General features: G+C 41.4%; 1 protein-coding gene across 14 annotated transcripts in view; it reads right to left on the bottom strand.

The window, feature by feature from the left end:
* The window catches only part of LOC139406747 (CMP-N-acetylneuraminate-beta-1,4-galactoside alpha-2,3-sialyltransferase-like), a 109,648-nt gene that overhangs the window by 51,215 nt on the left and 38,463 nt on the right, over window positions 1-19,970 (bottom strand). For all 14 annotated transcript variants that reach the window (XR_011634022.1, XR_011634021.1, XR_011634018.1 and 11 more), the window contains exons 5-8: window positions 9,368-9,462; window positions 3,511-3,574; window positions 2,861-2,956; window positions 2,418-2,604 (exon numbers count right to left, since the gene is read on the bottom strand). Coding sequence is in view for 9 of the 14 variants with exons in the window: in XM_071149736.1 (XP_071005837.1) it covers window positions 2,418-2,604; window positions 2,861-2,956; window positions 3,511-3,574; window positions 9,368-9,462 (442 nt within the window). In the remaining 5 variants the exon portion in view is untranslated. The remainder of the gene's footprint in view (window positions 1-2,417; window positions 2,605-2,860; window positions 2,957-3,510; window positions 3,575-9,367; window positions 9,463-19,970) is intronic.

The raw sequence follows: 19,970 nt of genomic DNA, 5'->3' as shown, positions 1-19,970 counted from the left end.
GGCTACGCACGTCTCCAACTCAATTATCAAGTTTGCAGACAACACTACAGTGGTAGGCTTAATTACCAACAATGATGAGACAGCCTACAGGGAGGAGGTGAGGGCCCTGGTGGAGTGGTACCAGGAACATAAACTCCCTCAAACTTGAAAGTGTATTTCAGGGTTTCTTCTGGATCAAAAAGTGGCTTAGCTAGTGGGTGTGGAAGGGGGCATGGCAATGGATGTGGTCGGCCAATTGCCGTGGCTGAATTTTGGAGAACATTTTAGAGGCTCCCATCTTGGCGGTGTAGAGAAAATGTTACAGGTTTAAAGCAAATTTCCTGCGTTTCTACATATTCTGGTATAATGACAGTAAATATGAATTCTCCAGTCACAACAAGTGCGGAGTTCCAAAGTCAGATTATAAGGCTACTATTATCTAGTATTATCCACTTTAAAACATTTTTTTTTACCTTTATTTAACTAGGCAAGTCAGTTAAGAACAAATTCTTATTTTCAATGACGGCCTAGGAACAGTGGTTTAACTGCCTGTTCAGGGGGAGAACGACAGATTTGTACCTTGACAGCTCAGGGATTTGAACTTGCAACCTTCCGGTTACTAGTCCAATGCTCTAACCACCAGGCTACCCTGCCAATTGCAGTAAACAGTGTGCTAAAGATGGGTATAAACAGGTAAGTGACAAAATAATGAAACACCAACATGAAGAGTATTAATACGACATTGGGCCACCATGGGCCAGAACAGCTTCAATGCACCTTCACATAGATTCTACAAGTGTCTGGAACTCTATTAGAGGAATGCGACACCATTCTTCTATGAGAAATTCCATGATTTGGTGTTTTGTTGATGGTGGTGGAAAACAGAGGTGCATAAAGATGGCGGCCAACATGCACTTACCACAAATTCCAAGTTCGCTAAATTCCTAAAAAAATGTTTATGGTCATTAGCAGAGTATACATGATCCCAATTTTAGCTTTAAGATGCTGGCAATTATTGGCACATTAAACCATATCGCGCTCCCTACTGTAGTTTAAAAACTCAGTGGATAGTGAAAATGTCAAGAACTTTGAACGTTTCTTCAAGTGCAGTCGCAAAACTATCAAGCACTATGATGAAACTGGCTCTCATGAGGACCGCCACACTAAAAGAAGACCCAGAGTTACCTCTGCTGCAGAGGATACGTTCATTAGAGTTACCAGGCTCAGAAATTGCAGCTCAAATACATGCTTCACAGAGTTCAAGATACAGACTCATTCCAACATCAACTGTTCAGAGGAGACTGTGTGAATCAAGCCTTCATGGTAGAATTGCTTAAAAAACACCACTACTAAAGTACACAAATATGAAGAAGAGACTTGCTTGGGCCGAGAAACACGAGCAATCAACATTAGATCAGTGGAAAACTGTCCTTTGGTCTGATGAGTCCAAATTTGAGATTTCTGGTTCCAACCGCCATGTCTTTGTGAGATGCAGAGTAGGTGAACGGATAATCTCTGCATGTGTGGTTCCCACCGTGAAGCACAGAGGAGGTGTGATGGTGTGGGGGTACTTTGCTGGTGACACTGTCTGTGATTTATTTAGAATTCAAGGCACACTTAACCACCACAGCATTCTGCAGCGATATGCCATCCCATCTGGTTTGCGCTTAGTGCGACTATCATTTGTTTTTCAACAGGACAATGACCCAACACACCTCCAGGCTGTGTAAGGGCTATTTTACCAAGTAGGAGAGTGATGGAGTGCTGCATCAGATGACCTGGCCTCCACAATCACCCGACAATGTAGAAAATAGTAAAAATAAAGAAAAACCCTTGAATGAGTAGGTGTCCAAACTTTGACTGGTACTGTATATGTTTTGATAAAGTTTGAATAACAACTAAAGTAGCCAAATAACTTCTTACAATTAAGCACGTTAATCTGCTTTACAAGGGTTGTAGAGCCTAACTGGCATACATAAGCACTGCCTGAGTTTCAAGTTTGGGGAAGATAATTTTCACAATGAAAACTGATTTAAAGATAGTTTGCATTCAATTTCAATGCTAAATGCATTAACTCCAGTAACAGGAATTTGCCCAATTATAATACAACTCAAGTTTTAAAATTCTAAATAACAATTCCATTTAAATTATTTTTATTTTCCAATTTTCCAGGGATGATTTTCTTTTACAATATGACAATTTAAATCCAATTCAATTCCAATAAAAAAATATATGATTGCTACAATTCCAATTGAATTCCAAGTAAATTCTCCACTTCCTGCTTGAATTCCAGAATTGAATTTGAAATTAAATTGGAATTGATCCCAACCCTGATGTTCTCATGACATGGCTTTAATGTTTTCTCCATGAATTGGGATTCAATTGGAACTTTATCTAACATTGTAGGAACGGTCACTCTTTGCTGGATTACCACTTACCAGCCTCTCTTTAAAGATCATGGACCGGAGCCATTTGAAGTCGAGAGCTTTGAAGGCAGAGAGAACGAAGAGGGAGTCCTGTTCGTAGCGTTCAGTCTTCTGGATGGCTCCCTCTGGGTAGGTGATACGCATAGTGGTCCGGGAGCCCACATCTTTCTCATAGCCACTCACTGGGGCCTCGTTCAACCTGCAACACACAGGTCAACTGGGACTAGGAATCTATAAACATATGGTTCTCACAATCACTGGCTCTTACTCAATTGGTCTTTCCTTAATTCCTCGCATACTCTCTCTTCGCCTCCTTCTCAAAACATATTGGAGAAGGTCAGAACTTCGGCTGTTCTCCTCTAGTGCTCTTGAGAAGGAGGCGAGGATAGAGGATGTAAGGAATCTAGAAAATATTATTTAAGAACCCTGGAGGTGATGTGCCTTTTAATACTGACCTTGCAATCACATTGTACTCGTCAATCCTTGCACCCATAGACTTGTTGGTCAGAATAGCACCATTTCCCATGATTATACACTTTTTACAACTCAGACTAGAAGAGCAGGAAAAGAACAGCAGAAAAACAACATTTCTGTGAGGTTTGTGAAGAGAGGAAAATGACAAGTACTGCAGTGATTTATTCTGATATTATGTGTAGTTGTGCAATTGCTATCAGGTTCCCTGACAGCATTATGTAGTAGAGAATGTGACCTCTGTTAAGTCTGAGTTCTGCATTCCAGGTGGAAAATTAAACACATTCCCAATTTCCTTAGTTGATGATATCAGGTCGGCAAATAATGGTTGTGGAAAGAACCAAGCCCTTAACAAGACAAAACACTGGAAAATCAGCAGATGGGAGAACATATTTCTTGCCTGGTCCCAGATCTGTTTGTGCTGTCTAGCCAACTTATATGGTTGTTTTGGCGTGACAATGACCAAAAATTGTCAAATCAGCACAAACATATTTGGGACCAGGCTAGAATATTTCTGAGTAAGCCGAGAGTTTGCATTCTGGAGGTTAGTTTCTGAATGTCTTGAGAAGCAGGCATGACCCTTTAAACACCCCAAGATGCCCCCTGATGTTGCTGAGTTAGAGGTGTGAAATACCTGTCCAGCTCATCTTCCAGACCATAGCTCTTTGTGGCTGTCAGAATATTATCTATGATCTTTTCTGAGGAGAGAAGAGAAGATTTTTTAAACCAGCACATTCTCTGGGCAGCAATCCTTGGACCCAAAGGAATGAGGTTACATCAGGTTTCCCCAAGGATAATGCCCCCACTATGTTAAAGATCATTTAAAAAACAATAAAAAAAAAAAAAACACTATAGTAAATACTACAGTATTATCCGCAAAAACACTAAATTAATTACTATAGTATTTACAACAGTTTTTACTAAAGTAATACTACAGTATTTATACTAGGACTCGTTTCAGGAAACTAGACGTATGTCGCACATCACTTCACAGGTGAGCCATTTGACCTAAACTTTTGTTTTATCAAAATATATTTTTTTTGGCAGAAATACCTTCTGGAACATGTGAAATTTCATGTGACTTAATAACAAACTTGTACGCCATCTGTAAATATGAATACAATTGTTAAATTACGAGCCTAGTTTGTTCAGCCACCAAAATATATAGGAAACTTCCGGCTAGTCAAGATTGGCTGGGATAATGAGAGGGCTGGACAAGGCGAGACATGAGTTCGGATTTGTCTGTCATGTAGCACGCTTCTGTCTATAACATGAGCTGGTAGGTATGTGTAGCTAATCCTTTCTAACGCAGCTTTTTTGAACAATATCACATAGTAAAACCTTAAAAAGCGAAAGTGTTGCTCTCAGGTTGAATTAGAGTATGAAAGCTAAGGAGACTGAGAAAATTCTGTTGTTTGATTGGAAATATGCAGAGGTAGTCGTAAAGAGAACGCACAGAAGGCTATTGTATAAAACACCTGTCCCAGGACTACTTCAAATATAGGGCAACCATGGCATCTGTGACAGAGAGGGAGAAGTGTCTATCCATGTATACATGTAAGATAATCTAGCTAGCTACAGTTGAAGTCGGAAGTTAACATACACCTTAGCCAAAAACATTTAAACTCAGTTTTTCACAAACAAAAGTTTACATACACTCAATAAGTATTTGGTAAAATTGCCTTTAAATTGTTTAACTTGGGTCAAACGTTTCAGGTAGCCTTCCACAAGCTTCCCACAATAAGTTGGGTGAATGTTGGCCCATTCTGGTGTAACTGAGTCTGGTTTGTAGGCCTCCTTGCTCCCAAGAATGAACCAGACTTGTGGAGGTCTACAATTTTTTTTCTGAGGTCTTGGCTGATTTCTTTAGATTTTTCCATGATGTCAAGCAAAGAGGCACTGAGTTTGAAGGTGGACCTTGGAATACATCCACAGGTACACCTCCAATTGACTCAAATAATGTCAATTAGCCTATCAGAAGCTTCTAAAGCCATGACATCATATTCTGGAATTTTCCAAGCTGTTTAAATGCACAGTCAACTTAGTGTATGTAAACTTCTGACCCACTGGAATTGTGATACAGTGAATTATATGTGAAATAATCTGTCTGTAAACAATTGTTGGAAAAATTACTTGTCATGCACAAAGTAGATGTCCTAACCGACTTGCCAAAACTATAGTTTGTTAACAAGAAATTTGTAGAGTGGTTGAAAAACAAGTTTTAATGACTCCAATCTAAGTGCATGTATACTTCCGACTTCAACTTCGCATTTTCATATATTACACATTTCTAATTTTGTCAAAGTTGTTTATTTAAAGCTTACTGTTAGCTCGCTAGCTAACGTTACGTGTATAATGTGTGTTACTTTAGTAATATTATTTGCATCTCAGATCCATTTGCATTGCTAGTTATAGTCTAATGTTAGCTAGCTAGCTAACATTGTAACTGGTTGTTTAGCTACCTGCAGATTCATGCAGGGTAGTAACGATATGAGTTAAGATTATGGTTCATTGTTTAGCTAGCTACATGTCTAAACAAAAATGCAAGTAACCATTTCAATAGAATCTTCATGATGTCACTGTGACAACTGTCAATAGACGTAGCTGGTAAATTCGCTCTTGCTGTCTACTCCAATTTCAGAGCACTTGTCTGAGTGTGCCAGAGCGCAGAATAACTGACGAATTTACGAACGCTCAACCCCCGTTGAATATGGCCGATGTCAGTAAACGTCGGCAAAAAAGTGTCATTAAATTGTTGCCAGCAGCACAGTTATGGTCACCAAAGCTCTGGATAACATAAAAACAGCCTAACCAGCTCTGCTAGGGGGAGTCAAATGGTCAGAGTGAGCTCTTCTCTCATTTGTGTCTGGAAGTAGCTAGCAAGCTAGCCAACGATAGCCAGTTACCTTGAGTGCTTGACTGCTGTTGTTAGGTCAGAACGCTTGGCTCAACCCTACTCCTCGGACAGAGTGTTCAGTGTGTGCTCTAAACGTCCCTAGAGCGAAAAGCTCTGAATTTGCGAATGGACAATCTGACAATGCTCTGAGTTTACGAATGCCAAGAGCGCACTCTGGCACACCAGATTGAATTTACGAACACATCCGTAGTATAAACCAGCCTTAAATCTTGAAATGTTGCGTTGTTTAGTACATGGCCTTACATGTGAATCCTTAAAAAGATGGGTGGGGCTAGGGCTTAACAGAGTGTGAACGATGCTGAATGGGTGCAGACAAAGAGCTTTCCAGTAGGTGTACAAAAACATTCAAGGGCCATCAACTTTCAAAGCATAATAATTTTCTCATTGTTCCTCAACTGTAGTGTATGATATAACATTTTCTAGCTCTGAGTCTCTACTTTTACCCAAGGTTAAAAACACCATTTAAAATTTTGCAACATAAGACCAAATTGAGCCGGTCGGTCAACTATAGTAAACTTTACTACAGTATACTAGTCATGTCCACAAAAACACAACAGTGAGTACTACAGTAAAGCCCATAAAAACACTACAGTGAATACTATAGTATACTCCAGCAAAAACATTACAGTGAATACTATATTATATAAATATATTAATGCTTCAGTATTTAGAGCATAGTATTTTTTCATATGGGCACTGGGAGGCCCTAAGTCTTTCTGTAAACTCTACAGTAAACAAATGCTCTCACTACCTCACTTTGTTTCTTGTCCTTACACACTGCTGGCCTTTATGCATCTTTGAAGTATGCTTCCCTTAAACTGAGAAGCCCATCGTCTGCCTGTTCAACAACTCTTGCTATTTATCTAGTCAGTTATAGTAGGAATAAATTATTTTATAGAAAGGAAAAACTTAAGTACTGTTTCCTAGTCCTTACTTTCCCTGGGTCTTTCCACTATTTACAGAGCCAGTTATTCTAGCAAGTCCTAGGGAGTAACTATGAAGTACAATTTCCTATAGTCCTTAGACTGAGATGCTCCTGTCTGCACAACAACACTAGCTAGGCCTATTTATATAGCCAGTTATTCTAGGAAGATATAAAAGGAAAGGAATGACTGCAATCCGGATGTTTTCTATACAATTGACAAGGGTAAATACACTTGGCCTATAATTCAGGAGATCAAGTTTAAATTAACAGTAATTGCCTAAACAATTGTGAGAGCTGAATCGCTGGACCATCTGTCACGAGATGAAAGTCCACATAATTTGACTGTATATTGTAGGCTTAGGCCAAGTAGGCTCCTTGCGTTATTCGTGATTATTGAGGTTAAACTAAATTGCCAGATCATTAAATTGCTATTAGGCACTTGTGTTCAATTCTCAGATGCAGTGGAGATCATAAAAACCATGACCCAAAGATGAGCCATTTTAGCAAAATATGTTTTTCAGTTACCATACTTTTTTAACATAATTATTACTGTAATTATTATTTTTTTTAATTTTTTTATTTCACCTTTATTTAACCAGGTAGGCTAGTTGAGAACAAGTTCTCATTTGCAACTGCGACCTGGCCAAGATAAAGCATAGCAGTGTGAACAGACAACACAGAGTTACACATGGAGTAAACAATTAACAAGTCAATAACACAGTAGAAAAAAAGGAGGTCATGATGCATTTTTTTTGAAAAATGGAATCAGCCCATTGTTAAAACAATATTGCCTATAGCAGTGTTTCCTAATGCTGGTCCTGAGGACACAACAGGTGCACATTTTAGTTTTTGCCCTAGCACCAAACCCACAATTTCACTAGTCAATAGTTTGATGATGAGTTGAACAGTGCAAAAACAAAAATGTGCACGCTTTTGGGTCCCCAGACCCTGGATTAGGGAACATTGACTATAGTGAATTATACTATAGTAGATTGTGTCACGGGATGTGTCAGTATGACACATGATTTTGAAAAACTGACACATCCCGTGACACAATCTACTATAGTATAATTGAGGATCACTCAGAGGCAGTGAAAAGCATCGATGTAGAGACAGTCTCAGCTCTGTCCAAAATGACTTGCATATCTGCATTGTGACTAACACTGGAGAGATGGGGAGGGAGAGGGCTGCATAATAAAAGGTATCCTTCTCCCAAAATAGTGCACTACTTTTGACCAGGGCCTATAAGGGTCTGATTAAAAGTAGTGCACTATATAGGCAATAGGGTGCAATTTGGGATGCAGCCAGGGAGAAGAGTTGTTGACTACTGTGGTGATATCCTAGATATAAACAGACAAGATCAATCAGGCTGGATGGGAATCATTTGAAAGGATTGTCTCTCCTTCCAGCCAAACCACACAGCTGATATCAGATGAGGGCTAGGCTACCATAGCACCATCTGCAAGGGTGAGGCACCTAGGCTAGGCACACTCCTGAAACAGTCCAATGTCTGACAATGAAGGACTCTAGTTCTGCCAACCAATCAATAACAAGACAAAGGCTTACAGTATGACCTTAATAATCTATGTTCAGGCAGAAGTTTAGTGTGATCCCTCAAACTGCCCTACTACCGAGTCACAGAACAGAAAACGCCCAGAATGTGTTGGTTAGTTGGGATAATAGAGGGTGTTGGTTGGGCTTCCTGGTTCCTATCAGCCATGAGGATGAGGGCAGGCAGTCAGGCCACAAATAGCTCACTGATTATTACTGATTAATAGGTCTCTCTTACAGAAGAGATTACTTCAATAACCTGTATAAATAAAGGTTAAATTAAATCAAACTGATTAGATGATGCTGTGTTGAAGACAGGGTAGTGGCTGGCTACATACTGTAGCTAATCATTCCACAACTAACATGTGTTTGGGTGGGAGACTTGTGGCGTGAGGAACAAAGGTGTGGGGCTGAGACTGGGCTTTCCAATTAGGGCCTGAGACTGGTAGGCAGAAGGATCTGACAGTGGTCCTGTAGTGTGTTGGTGTTGCTCAATGTTACTGTTCAGTATTACAGAGAAAGGGCATGGATGGAGTTTGGTATCAGAATCAGACAGATTTCTATGAGAACACTAGTTAGCAAACACCCTTCCTCTAATACCGAGAACCAAGAACATAAAGGCATTTTCTGCACATGCAACATGGAGAGCTAGACTACAAAGTCATCCTCCTGATACCTTTCCAGGGATATCTATATATTTAGCACAATTTGAGCGCACTGACACCATCATTATCGTCATTACATGACATATTTCTATTAAAACAGCTATAACATTGATATTTACGTCAAATTAACCCAAATGTGTAACATCAACTTTACAAGGGATTTGACGAGATTAAACACGAGTTAAATTGGTGATGGGCGAGGGGCAGCAAGAAATGCTTTGCTTTGCTGTGATCCCTGCATAGCTAGTAGAAACAGTGAGGTTCTTCTCAATAAGGCCAGTATTTGAACATTGTGTACTGTCCCTCATCTAAGCAGTGACCCAAAGCACTACCTCCCTGTAGTTGAGCTAGTGGTCAACAGTGTCCTCTCCCAGGGACTCCCCATTCCTCATGGTCATCCAAAATGAAATAGATCTAAAATGGAGGTCGATACCTTGCATTTTCATTCCAAAGGGTGGGAAGAATTTGCTGATTTTGGTGAATCGTCTAAAATTCGGATCAAGGAACATGGGGGCTGGTTTAGTGAACCTGGAGATAGAGAAAAACAGAGAGAAACACAATATATAACAAGTGAGAGTGAGACTAATGAGAATTAACAGGCCATAAATACAGTGCATTCGGAAAGGATTCAGACCCCTTGACTTTTTCCACATTTTGTTATGATACAGACTTATTCTAAAATTGATAAAATAGTTTTTTCCATCATCAATCTACACACAATATCCCTTAATGACAAAGGAAACACAGGTTTAGACAATTTTGCAAATGTATTAAAATGCACCTTTGGCAGTGATTACAGTCTTCTTGGGAATGACACTACAAGCTTGGCACACCTGTATTTGGGGAGTTTCTCCCATTCTACTCTGCAGATCCTCTCAAGCTCTGCCAGATTGGATGGGGAGGGTGGCTGCCCATTTATTTTCAGGTCTCTCCAGAGATGTTCGATCAAGTTCAAGTCCGGACTCTGGCTGGGTCACTCAAGGACAGTCAGAAACTTGTACCCAAGGCCACTCCTGCGTTGTCTTGGCTGTGTGCTGTTAGGTTCTAATTCTCAGAGTAAATAACTCAACGGACACTATGAAAGCTTAACCAAGTTTAATTCTTCCCAGAGGATCAATACAGCTGCATTTGACAAAACATGTTTCCACCACCACAAGTATATATACTCCAATGTAGGCACTCCTTCTCTCTAATCTATCATGGTTTGACAGGAAGAGGGTAATAAACCATAATTTCTTCCGGATTGGATTTTTCTCTGACTTTCGCCTGCAACATCAGTTCTGTCATACTCACAGCCAATATCTTTACAGTTTTGGAAACGATTCTAGCATATTTTCCTGACAAAATATCCCGTTTAAAACGGGAACTTTTTTTTTTCTTCCAAAAATGAAAATACTGCCCCCTAACACCAAGAGGTTTTAAGGGGATCTGACCTGACCTCAACCCCTCAGTTGCCTAATACACATATGTCCATCCATATCCTCTATAGCAATCCTGTGACTTCCTCCCATCCACCCACCACATTCCAAAGCCATCTGGCTCCTGCAGATAACCATTAATGTAAAAACTAGTCTCTAGGATAGCAATGTTCCAAGTTTAACACAGCATCCAACAGTCCCCCCATTTTGAACATTTTAACTCCACACTGTTCAACATTACATACACTTGGAAATTACATATAAATGAACAAACAATAATAATAAAACATGAACAAAAAAATAAATAAAACATGATTATAAATGAACAAACAATGATAACAAAACATTCACCGTGAGGTTTACAAACTCAGAGGCCTCTTACAAACTTATGGCCTCTATGCATGGTGTGATCATAAAACAATCTTATTTCCATCTCTCATCACACAACAGAATGACATTCCAGCTGAAGCTGGTGGCTTCCTCCACTTCAGCTAGAGCTGCTTTTAGTTTCTCCACTTTCTCCTTCTGGTTCCTAAGAGAGTGAGAGCATAAGACTTGATGGCGCTGACAGAGATGGTCGCCTTGCTTCAGGTCCTCAGAAAACTATGCAGTTTAAAAAAAAAATGTATGTACTATTTCTTACATTGTTAGCTCAGAAAATCTCAGGTGTTATTACATACAGCTGGGAAGAACTATTGGATATAAAAGCGATGTCTACTTACCATCATTACGACCAGGAATACGTCTTACCCGAAACTGATCCTTTGTTCGGACCTCCACCCTGGACATGTGATCTTATCCCAGAGGCCGACCCAAAACAAAGTGGTCGCCGCAGGAGAGGCAGACGGAGTGGCCTCTTGGTCAGACTCAGAAGGCGAGCACACCATCCACCGCTTCCTAGCATATTACTCACTAATGTCTAATCTCTAGATAACAAGGTGGACGAAATTAGGGCATGAGTTGCCTTCCAGAGAAACATCAGAGATTGTAACATTCTGTTTCATGGAAACTGCTCACTCGGGATACGTTGTCAGAGTCGGTAAAGCCACCCGGTTTCTTCATGCAACGCGCCAACAGAAACAAACATCTCTCTGGTAAGAAGAAGGGCGGGTGTGTATGCCTTATGATTAACGACTCATGGTGTAATCACAACATACAGGAACTCAATTCCTTTAGTTCACCTGACTGATTGTAAGTATTCCTTACAATCAAATGCCGACCGCATTATCTTCAAGACAATTCTCTTCGATTATAGTCACAGCCGTGTATATCCCCCCAAAGCAGATACCTCGTCGGCCCTGAAAGAACTTCACTGGACTCTATGTAAACTGGAAACCATACATGCTGAGGCTAACCTAAGATCAAAGCTAACCTAAGATCAATACTACCTTAATTCTATCAGCATGTTGAATGAGTGACACGAGCTGGCAGAATTCTGGATCATTGCAACTCGAACTTCCGCAATGCATACAAGGCCCTCCCTCGCCCTGCCTTCGGAAAATCTGAACATGAATCCATGATGTTGCTCCCAGACTATAGACAGAACCTAAAACAGGAAACGCCCGTGCACAGGTCAATACAACGCTGGTCTGACCAATCAGATTCCACGCTATAAGATTGCTTCGATCACGTGGACTGGAATATGTTCCGGATAGCCTCAGACAACAACATTGATGTATACGCTGACTCATACCCGCTGTGACTATTAAAACCTTCCCTACCAGAAAACATGGATTAATGGCAGCATTTGCGCAAAACTGAAAGCGCGAACCACCGCTTTTAATCATGGCAAGGCAACTGGAAACATGACCGAATACAAACAGTGCAGCTATTCCCTCTGCCAAGGCAATCAAACAAGCAAAGCATCAGTATAGAGACAAAGTAGAGTTGCAATTCAACGGCTCAAACACGAGACGTACATGGCAGGGTCTACAGTCAATCACGGATTACAAAAAGAGAATCAGCCCCATTGCGGACATCAACGTCCTGCTCCCAGACAAATTAAACAACTTCTTTGCACGCTTTAAGAACAATGCAGTGCCACTGACACGGCCCGCCACCAAAGCCTATGGGCTCTCCTCCTCCAACGTGAGTAAAACATTTAAACGTGTTAACCCTTGCAAGGCCGCCGGCCCAGACGGCATCCCTAGCCGCGTCCTCAGAGCATGCGCAAACCAGCTGGTTGGTTTGTTAACGGACATATTCAACCAATCCCTATCCCAGTCTGTTGTCCCCACATATCCCCACAAGGTAACTGAACTAAATGACTATCGCCCCATTGCATTCACTTCTGTCATCATGAAGTGCTTTGAGAGACTAGTCAAGGATCATATCCCATCCACCCTACCTAATGCCCTAGACCCACTCCAATTTGCTTACCGCCCCGATAGGTCCACTGACAATGCAATCACCATCCACTGCCCTATCCCATCTTGACAAGAGGAATACCTATGTAAGAATGCTGTTCATTGACTACAGCTCAGCATTTAACATCATAGTACCCTCCAAACTCGTCATTAAGCTCGAGACCCTGGGTCTCGACCCTGCCCTGTGCAACTGGGTCCTGGACTTTCTGACGGCCCGCCCCCAGGTGGTGAAGGTAGGAAACAACTTCTCCACCCCGCTGATTCTCAACACTGGGGCCCCACAAGGGTGCGTTCTCAGCCCTCTCCTGTACTCCCGGTTCACCCATGACTGTGTGGCCATGCACGCTTCCAACTCAATCATCAAGTTTGCAGACGACACTACAGTGGTAGGCCTAATTACCAACAACGAGGAGACGGCCTACAGGGAGGAGGCGAGGGCCCTCGGAGTGTGGTGTCAGGAAAATAACCTCTCACTCAACGTAAACAAAACAAAGGAGATGATCATCGACTACAGGAAACAGCAGAGGAAGCACCCTCCCCATCCACGTCGACGGGACAGTAGTGGAGAAGGTGGAAAGTTTTAAGTTCCTCGGCATACACATCACAGACAAACTGAAATGGTCCACCCACACAGATGCCCTGGTGAAGAAAGCGCAACAGCACCTCTTCAACCTCAGGAGGCTAAAGAAATTTGGCTTGTCATCTAAAACACTCACTAACTTTTACAGATGCACAATAGAGAGCATCCTGTCGGGCTGTATCACCGGCTGGTATGGCAATTTCACCGCCTTCATCCGCAAGGCTCTCCAGAGGGAGAGCGCATCAACCGGGGACAAACGACTTGCCCTCCAGGACACCTACAGCACCCGATGTCACAGGAAGGCCAAAAAGATCATCAAGGACAACAACCACCCAAGCCACTGCCTGTTCACTCTTCTATCATCCAGAAGGCGAGGTCAGTACAGGTGCATCAAAGCTGGGACCGAGAGACTGCAACACAACTTCTATCTCAAGGCTATCAGACTGTTAAACAGCCATCCCTAACATAGAGAGGCTGCTGCCAACATACAGATTCAAATCTCTGGCCACTTAAATAAATGGACTTAATAAAGGTATCACTAGTCACTTGAAATAACGCTATTTTAATAATGTTTACATATCCAACATTACTCATCTCATATGTATATACTGTATTCTATACCATCTACTGCATCTTGCTTATGTCGCACGCCATCGCTCATCCATATATTTATATTGTGGCAAAGAAGGGGGTCGAGTGATAAATGGCAGATATGTGAGAGCAGAAGTAATAAACGGGCTCTGCCCGATCACTAAAATGGCCACTCCGATCAGAACTACAGATCACAAAATGGCCGACCGCCAAAACTACAAGTCATAAAAGCAAGGGGAACCCTCAGAAGGTGGAGCCGACCCACAGATAAAGGGTCAAGAAAAACCAGGAAGAGGAAGAGAGAGGGCAGGAAGGATCCATGAACAATAGAGAAAGAGACAAAAGAGATTGGCTCGATTTACCGTGTATGAGCTGGACTGTTTTGGACTTACCTGTTGGCGTTTGGACCTGGACCTACCGAGAACCCGATTCGTGTACCGAACCCTGCTATCCTTGACCTTGCCTACAGCCTGGGTGGACCATGACGGAGAAAGAAACACACAGGTACTGTCCTGTTCGAAATAACTCTCATTCTTGGGTGATTTGGTGACAGTTTCCCCACTTAATTTGCGACAAACGCTCCTAACCTTGAAGATGTTTGCCACAATATGTACATATTCTTTTCATCCCTTTACATTTGTGTGTATAAGGTAGTTGCTGTGAATTTGGTAGATTACTTGTTAGATATTACTGTAGAGTCGGAACTAGTAGCATAAGCATTTCACTACACTCGCATTAACATCTGCTAACCATGTGTATGTGACCAATACAATTTGAATTGATTTGATTTGTAAAGCTACAAAAATACACACAAAACATAACAGTATTAACAATGTGGTAAGCTATGCATAATTATGCATGCATGAAAACCAAAGTCTGAGACCATGACAATTCCTACTCTCTCTTCACCTGACTCTATGCCTCCAGGATACTTTTCTGCTGGATTCCACAAAAATGAATGCCCTAAAAAGCCTCCTCATGCTTTCACCTAGACTTCCCCTTTACGGCCCCAGGTTCCGAGAGGTGTTCCCAAGCCATGTCATTTTCACTTTGTTCCCCATCTCCTCCATTGCCACCTGATAAACACATGGTTATCCCTAATCAATGCTAAATCCTCTTGAGGTAACTCAGCACTGTACATGCTTTCACATCAATGCCTTCAAAATGTTGTTTAGAGTACAATTACCCCAACTGTCTATCCTCTTTCATATGATGCATTAACCAATAAAGCAGCTAACCCAAACCAACTATGATGTTTAAAAGTAGCTCCCAAACCCAACCCATCTGCATGTCTACAGTGGAATCTAGTCTCCCTCTCGCTCTCTTTAGCTCCGCTTCCTCTGTCATGGTGTCTTCAAGCTCACCCATTATGCAGCTGGACCTCATATAAGAACTATGCACCCACCAAGCAGAGACATGGCGATCTTTACCGCTGCAGGTGCAGTAAGGAGTACTGTGTGTGGACCAGACCAACACTGTCACAAACCCCCTGCCGGGTGTATCTTGATGTACACTCAATCTCCAGAATTCAGCCCGTGCCCTCGGTCATCTCAACATCTCAACATAGACTCTCCTCTTATGGCAAGATCACTAATTTGTGACATTTGAATAACAGCCACCCCTGTACTCCCATCGGTCTCCCAGTTACCAAGCCATGTGGCACGAGTCCTCAAACTGATATCCCAACAATGCTACTAAAGGAACCCCTGCTACTACTAACATGGCCCATGACTCTAGCCTCCTTCAGTTACATTCCCTACAGCGACTTCTGTGAGAATAACTCCTGAATGTAATCTGTCAAGTGTTTTCCGACTGTTAGAAATTGGAAAAGATATTTAATGAGTTGGAACAATATCCAACCTAACCAAACTCTGAGTCACAGGTTTCTTGAATGTTTACCATAGTGTCTGAAATGCCACCACTATCTCTTCTACTCTCACCATGATCTGGGTATGTGTAAAGTTCAATTTAACTTCACAATAGCCCCTATATTGTGCACAGTTAACTGTCCTCCCTCTCCTGTAACAATATACATAGTCTCTGGGAACAAAACCCCTCAACCACCACAGCCTTCATTTATGATCCCCTACAGATCCCCACTGCAGTCACGTTCCATCCCACTTAACAGCCCTATGTAAACATTCAGTCTCAAACACCTCGCCTCCTGCTACAGATACATCTGCACATATACCATTCCATCTAACCCATAACACACGAGTCACTACTACTAATGCACTTCTACAGTTATAAACATACTAAAACATTCTCAAATCAATTAGTCAAAATACATCAGTCCCTCCTCTGGAACAATGAAAACCTAAAAACATATTGACTTGAAAAGGAAAGAGAAAAAAAAGACATGTTTAATACCTTCACACCACCCTTGATGCGACTAAAACTGGGGGACAAACCGTCCATCCGTTAAGTTGTCTGCCCATGTTATGCTGGACCCATGCCCTCTCCTTAATTCATTTTCATCCTTGGGCGTTATCGCAAAACACAGACTATGAGCCTTGTATGCAATTCATTGTACAGTATCATCCAGCCATCTCTACGTATCCATGTGATTTAACATTACAATTCTGATGACATGGTAAAACAAAAGAGAACAAAAAAAAAACCTTCATGATTGACCCAAGCTATCATCCAGTGAGTTCTCGAACAGCCTCACTGTCGGAGGATACTTAGAGACAAGGTTTCTGGAGCCTCCTTAGGACTAATAAATTTGAGCAGCACCCCCACCCCTCACCGTTCGATAGTAACTATCTCTCGCTGCATCCGAATCATAACTAAAACATTTTATGAATTATCCAACCCAAATTCAGAATTCCTTAGTGCTTACTTTGATTCTATGACTCAAATTCAAGCTTCTCAACTTAGCACACATCATCCCGGATAGAATGTTCATTTATAAATGGAACCTTTTAGTGCCGGTAATAACTCTTCTCATTACAGCCCCCCTTTGTCCCTGGTTTCCTGTTGCAAGTGGCCTGGTAATGAAAGATCAGTATCTGAAATCATACTTAGTCTACATCAAATCAAAGTTTATTTGTCACGTGCACCGAATACAACAGGTAGACCTTACAGTGAAATGCTTACTTACAGGCTCTAACCAATGGTGCGGGAAAAAAAGGTGTGTGTGTGTGTGTGTAGGTAAGTAAAGAAATAAAACAACAGTAAAAAGACATTTGTATATAGCCTTGCTATTCTTTTTTTCAAACACCTTTTAGTCAGGCTTATTGAGGTATGTACATGTAGGTATAATTAAAGTGACTATGCATATATGATGAACAGAGAGTAGCAGAAGTGTAAAAAGAGGGGTTGGCGGGTGGTGGGACACAACGCAGCTAGCCCGGTTAGCCAATGTGCGGGAGCACTGGTTGGTCGGGCCAATTTAGGTAGTATGTACATGAATGTATAGTTAAAGTGACTATGCCTTGCGGTCGGAGGACGAGCAAGTGCCGTACCAGGCAATGATGCAACCGGTCAGGATGCTCTCGATGTTGCAGCTGTAGAACCTTTTCGACCAACTTATTGTGGGAAGCTTGTGGAAGGCTACCTGAAACGTTTGCCCCAAGTTAAACAATTTAAAGGCAATGCTACCAAATACTAATTGAGTGTATGTAAACTTCTGACCCACTGGGAATGTGATGAAATAAATACAAGCTGAAATAAATTGTTCTCTCCACTATTATTCTGACATTTCACATTCTTAAAATAAAGTGCTGATCCTAACTGACCTAAAACAGGGAATTTTTACTCTGAATAAATGTCAAGAATTGTGAAAAAACTGAGTTTAAATGTATTTGGCCAAGGTGTATGTAAACTTCCGACTTCAACTGTACATCCGTTTCTCCCACGTACACAAGTCTATCACCTGACCCTTTATCTCTCTCCACGTTCACTCAACATGCACGGACTCAGGACTCTGGTGCACTCCTGCCGCCTTTACCCAGGTGAATGGCTCGGACTCAGAAGTGTTAAAAGTCACTGTCGCATTGAGCGCCTTTGTCGCTCTTTCTTCAGCCGGTTACGGAGGTTTTTGAGGTTCTGTTAGATTAATTTACTTCTTATGTGTTCATTAACCAATTCAATTAAAATACTCAGTCTGTACCCAGAGTTTGTAAGGTTCTGGGGGAAATGAAACAGATGGAGACCAGTCAAAAATAGTCAGTGACGTTTATTCTCGAGAGGTCTGCATATCATTTCATGTACATTGATTTATATACCTCTCATTACGTCATAAATGTCCCTCCTCCTCTAAGACAATGACACTGCTGTTTTTCAATTCCATTCCAACACATACATATTGCTTAGCATATGCTACTACGTTACACAATCTACTGCAAACCCAACAGTTTCTCCCCTCCCTGGTTGGGGACCAGACATCTTTACTGTTGTTAGTTTCACTGTGGTCACAGGTTGTCTGTTAACACTTCCTCTTTGCCTATGTACAAACATTCTTCATCAGACAGGGTACAATTCTGTTAGTTACAATCTTGCGTTAAATGTATACATCATTTAGTCATTATTCATAAAATCCCATAACGGGTTCACACACACTGTTTGTGGTCAAATTATTCCTACCATGCATTAAGATATGATCTAATATACCCTTCCATGATAACCTCAAAAAAAGGACCCCCGCTGTTACCGTTTTGATCACAGGGTTCAAACCTGCCATCAAAGCAGACGTGCAAGTTATATCAATGCACTCCTGTACCCAGTCTTTCTGTGGCTGAGTACTAATTCCAGTTTTATCAGTTTGTATTTTTTGTTGATAGAATGCTGACATCTATAATGCACACCTTCTATTAACTATTTTCCAAGGTAGCGCTACCCACTTCCCCGGATAATAGTTATGGTATTCGTACCTATGAATTGGTTACGGACCTTAATACCTTGTATTAGAACCCATACTATAGCATCTGCAAATGTATTACTGGAGAATATGGATGACTTAATGTCTTATTCCAGTATTGTGCCTTAAATATCACTGTTGTTGATAAACCATATCTCCAAAATTATTCACACTTCTCTTCCTATTTCCACATAATCTTTCATGGTTCACCACCCCAACAGGGCAAAAAACCAACCTCTCTTTATTGCTATATAACCCGTTTTGAGGACGCAAACCTCGTCTAGCACAAAAACAGAGGCCTCAAACCTTACAATAGCGGACTCAAACCCTTATAATAGAGCTTGTTCAAACCTTTATACACACCCCCACACACACTCACACGCTGCGCTCTCACGGCCAGTGCAACTGAGACCTTCACCCTCTTGTTACAGGTTTAGAAGGGAACAAACCCCACCCGGGTCTTACCTGCAGAGCCAACTGTTCTAATTCTAATTCTGAGGTTCTAATTCTCAGAGTAAATAACTCAAAGGACACTATGAAAGCTTAAATATGTTTAATTCTTCCCAGAGGATCAATACAGCTGCATTATACAAAACATGTTTCCACCACAAGTATAGTACTCCAGTTTAGGCACTCCTCCTTCTCTCCAATCCTTACATTGGGAAGGCAGGGTAGCCTAGTGGTTAGAGCATTGGGCTAGTAACCGAAAGGTTGCAAGTTTGAATCCCCGAGCTGACAAGGTACAAATCTGTCGTTCTGCCCCTGAACAAGGCAGTTAACCCACTGTTCCTAGGCCATCATTAAAAATAAGAATTTGTTCTTAACTGACTTGCCTAGTTAAATAAAGGTAAACAAAAAAATAAACATCTTATGGTTCGACAGGAAGATGAAGTAATAGGGTAATAAACCATAATTTCACTCTTAATTTCACTCTTAAGGGGATCTAACCTGACCTCATCTAACCTGCACCCCTCATTTGCCTAATCCACATATGTCCATCCATATCCAATATAGCAATACTGTGACTTCCTCCTGTCCACCCAACACATTCCAAAGCCAACTGGGCCGTACAGATAACCATTAACCAGTCTCTAGGAAAGCAACATTTCAAGTTTAACACAGAACCCAACAGTGCTTATGGTCGTTGTCCTGTTGGAAGGTGAACCTTCGCCCCAGTCTGAGGTCCTAAGCACTCTGTAGCAGGTTTTCATCAAGGATCT

This window comes from Oncorhynchus clarkii, chromosome 4, assembly GCF_045791955.1.
Source record: "Oncorhynchus clarkii lewisi isolate Uvic-CL-2024 chromosome 4, UVic_Ocla_1.0, whole genome shotgun sequence".
Classification (NCBI taxonomy): domain Eukaryota; kingdom Metazoa; phylum Chordata; class Actinopteri; order Salmoniformes; family Salmonidae; genus Oncorhynchus; species Oncorhynchus clarkii.
Note: the sequence above shows the minus strand (reverse complement) of the source record. Positions and strands in the feature narration are given on the sequence as shown.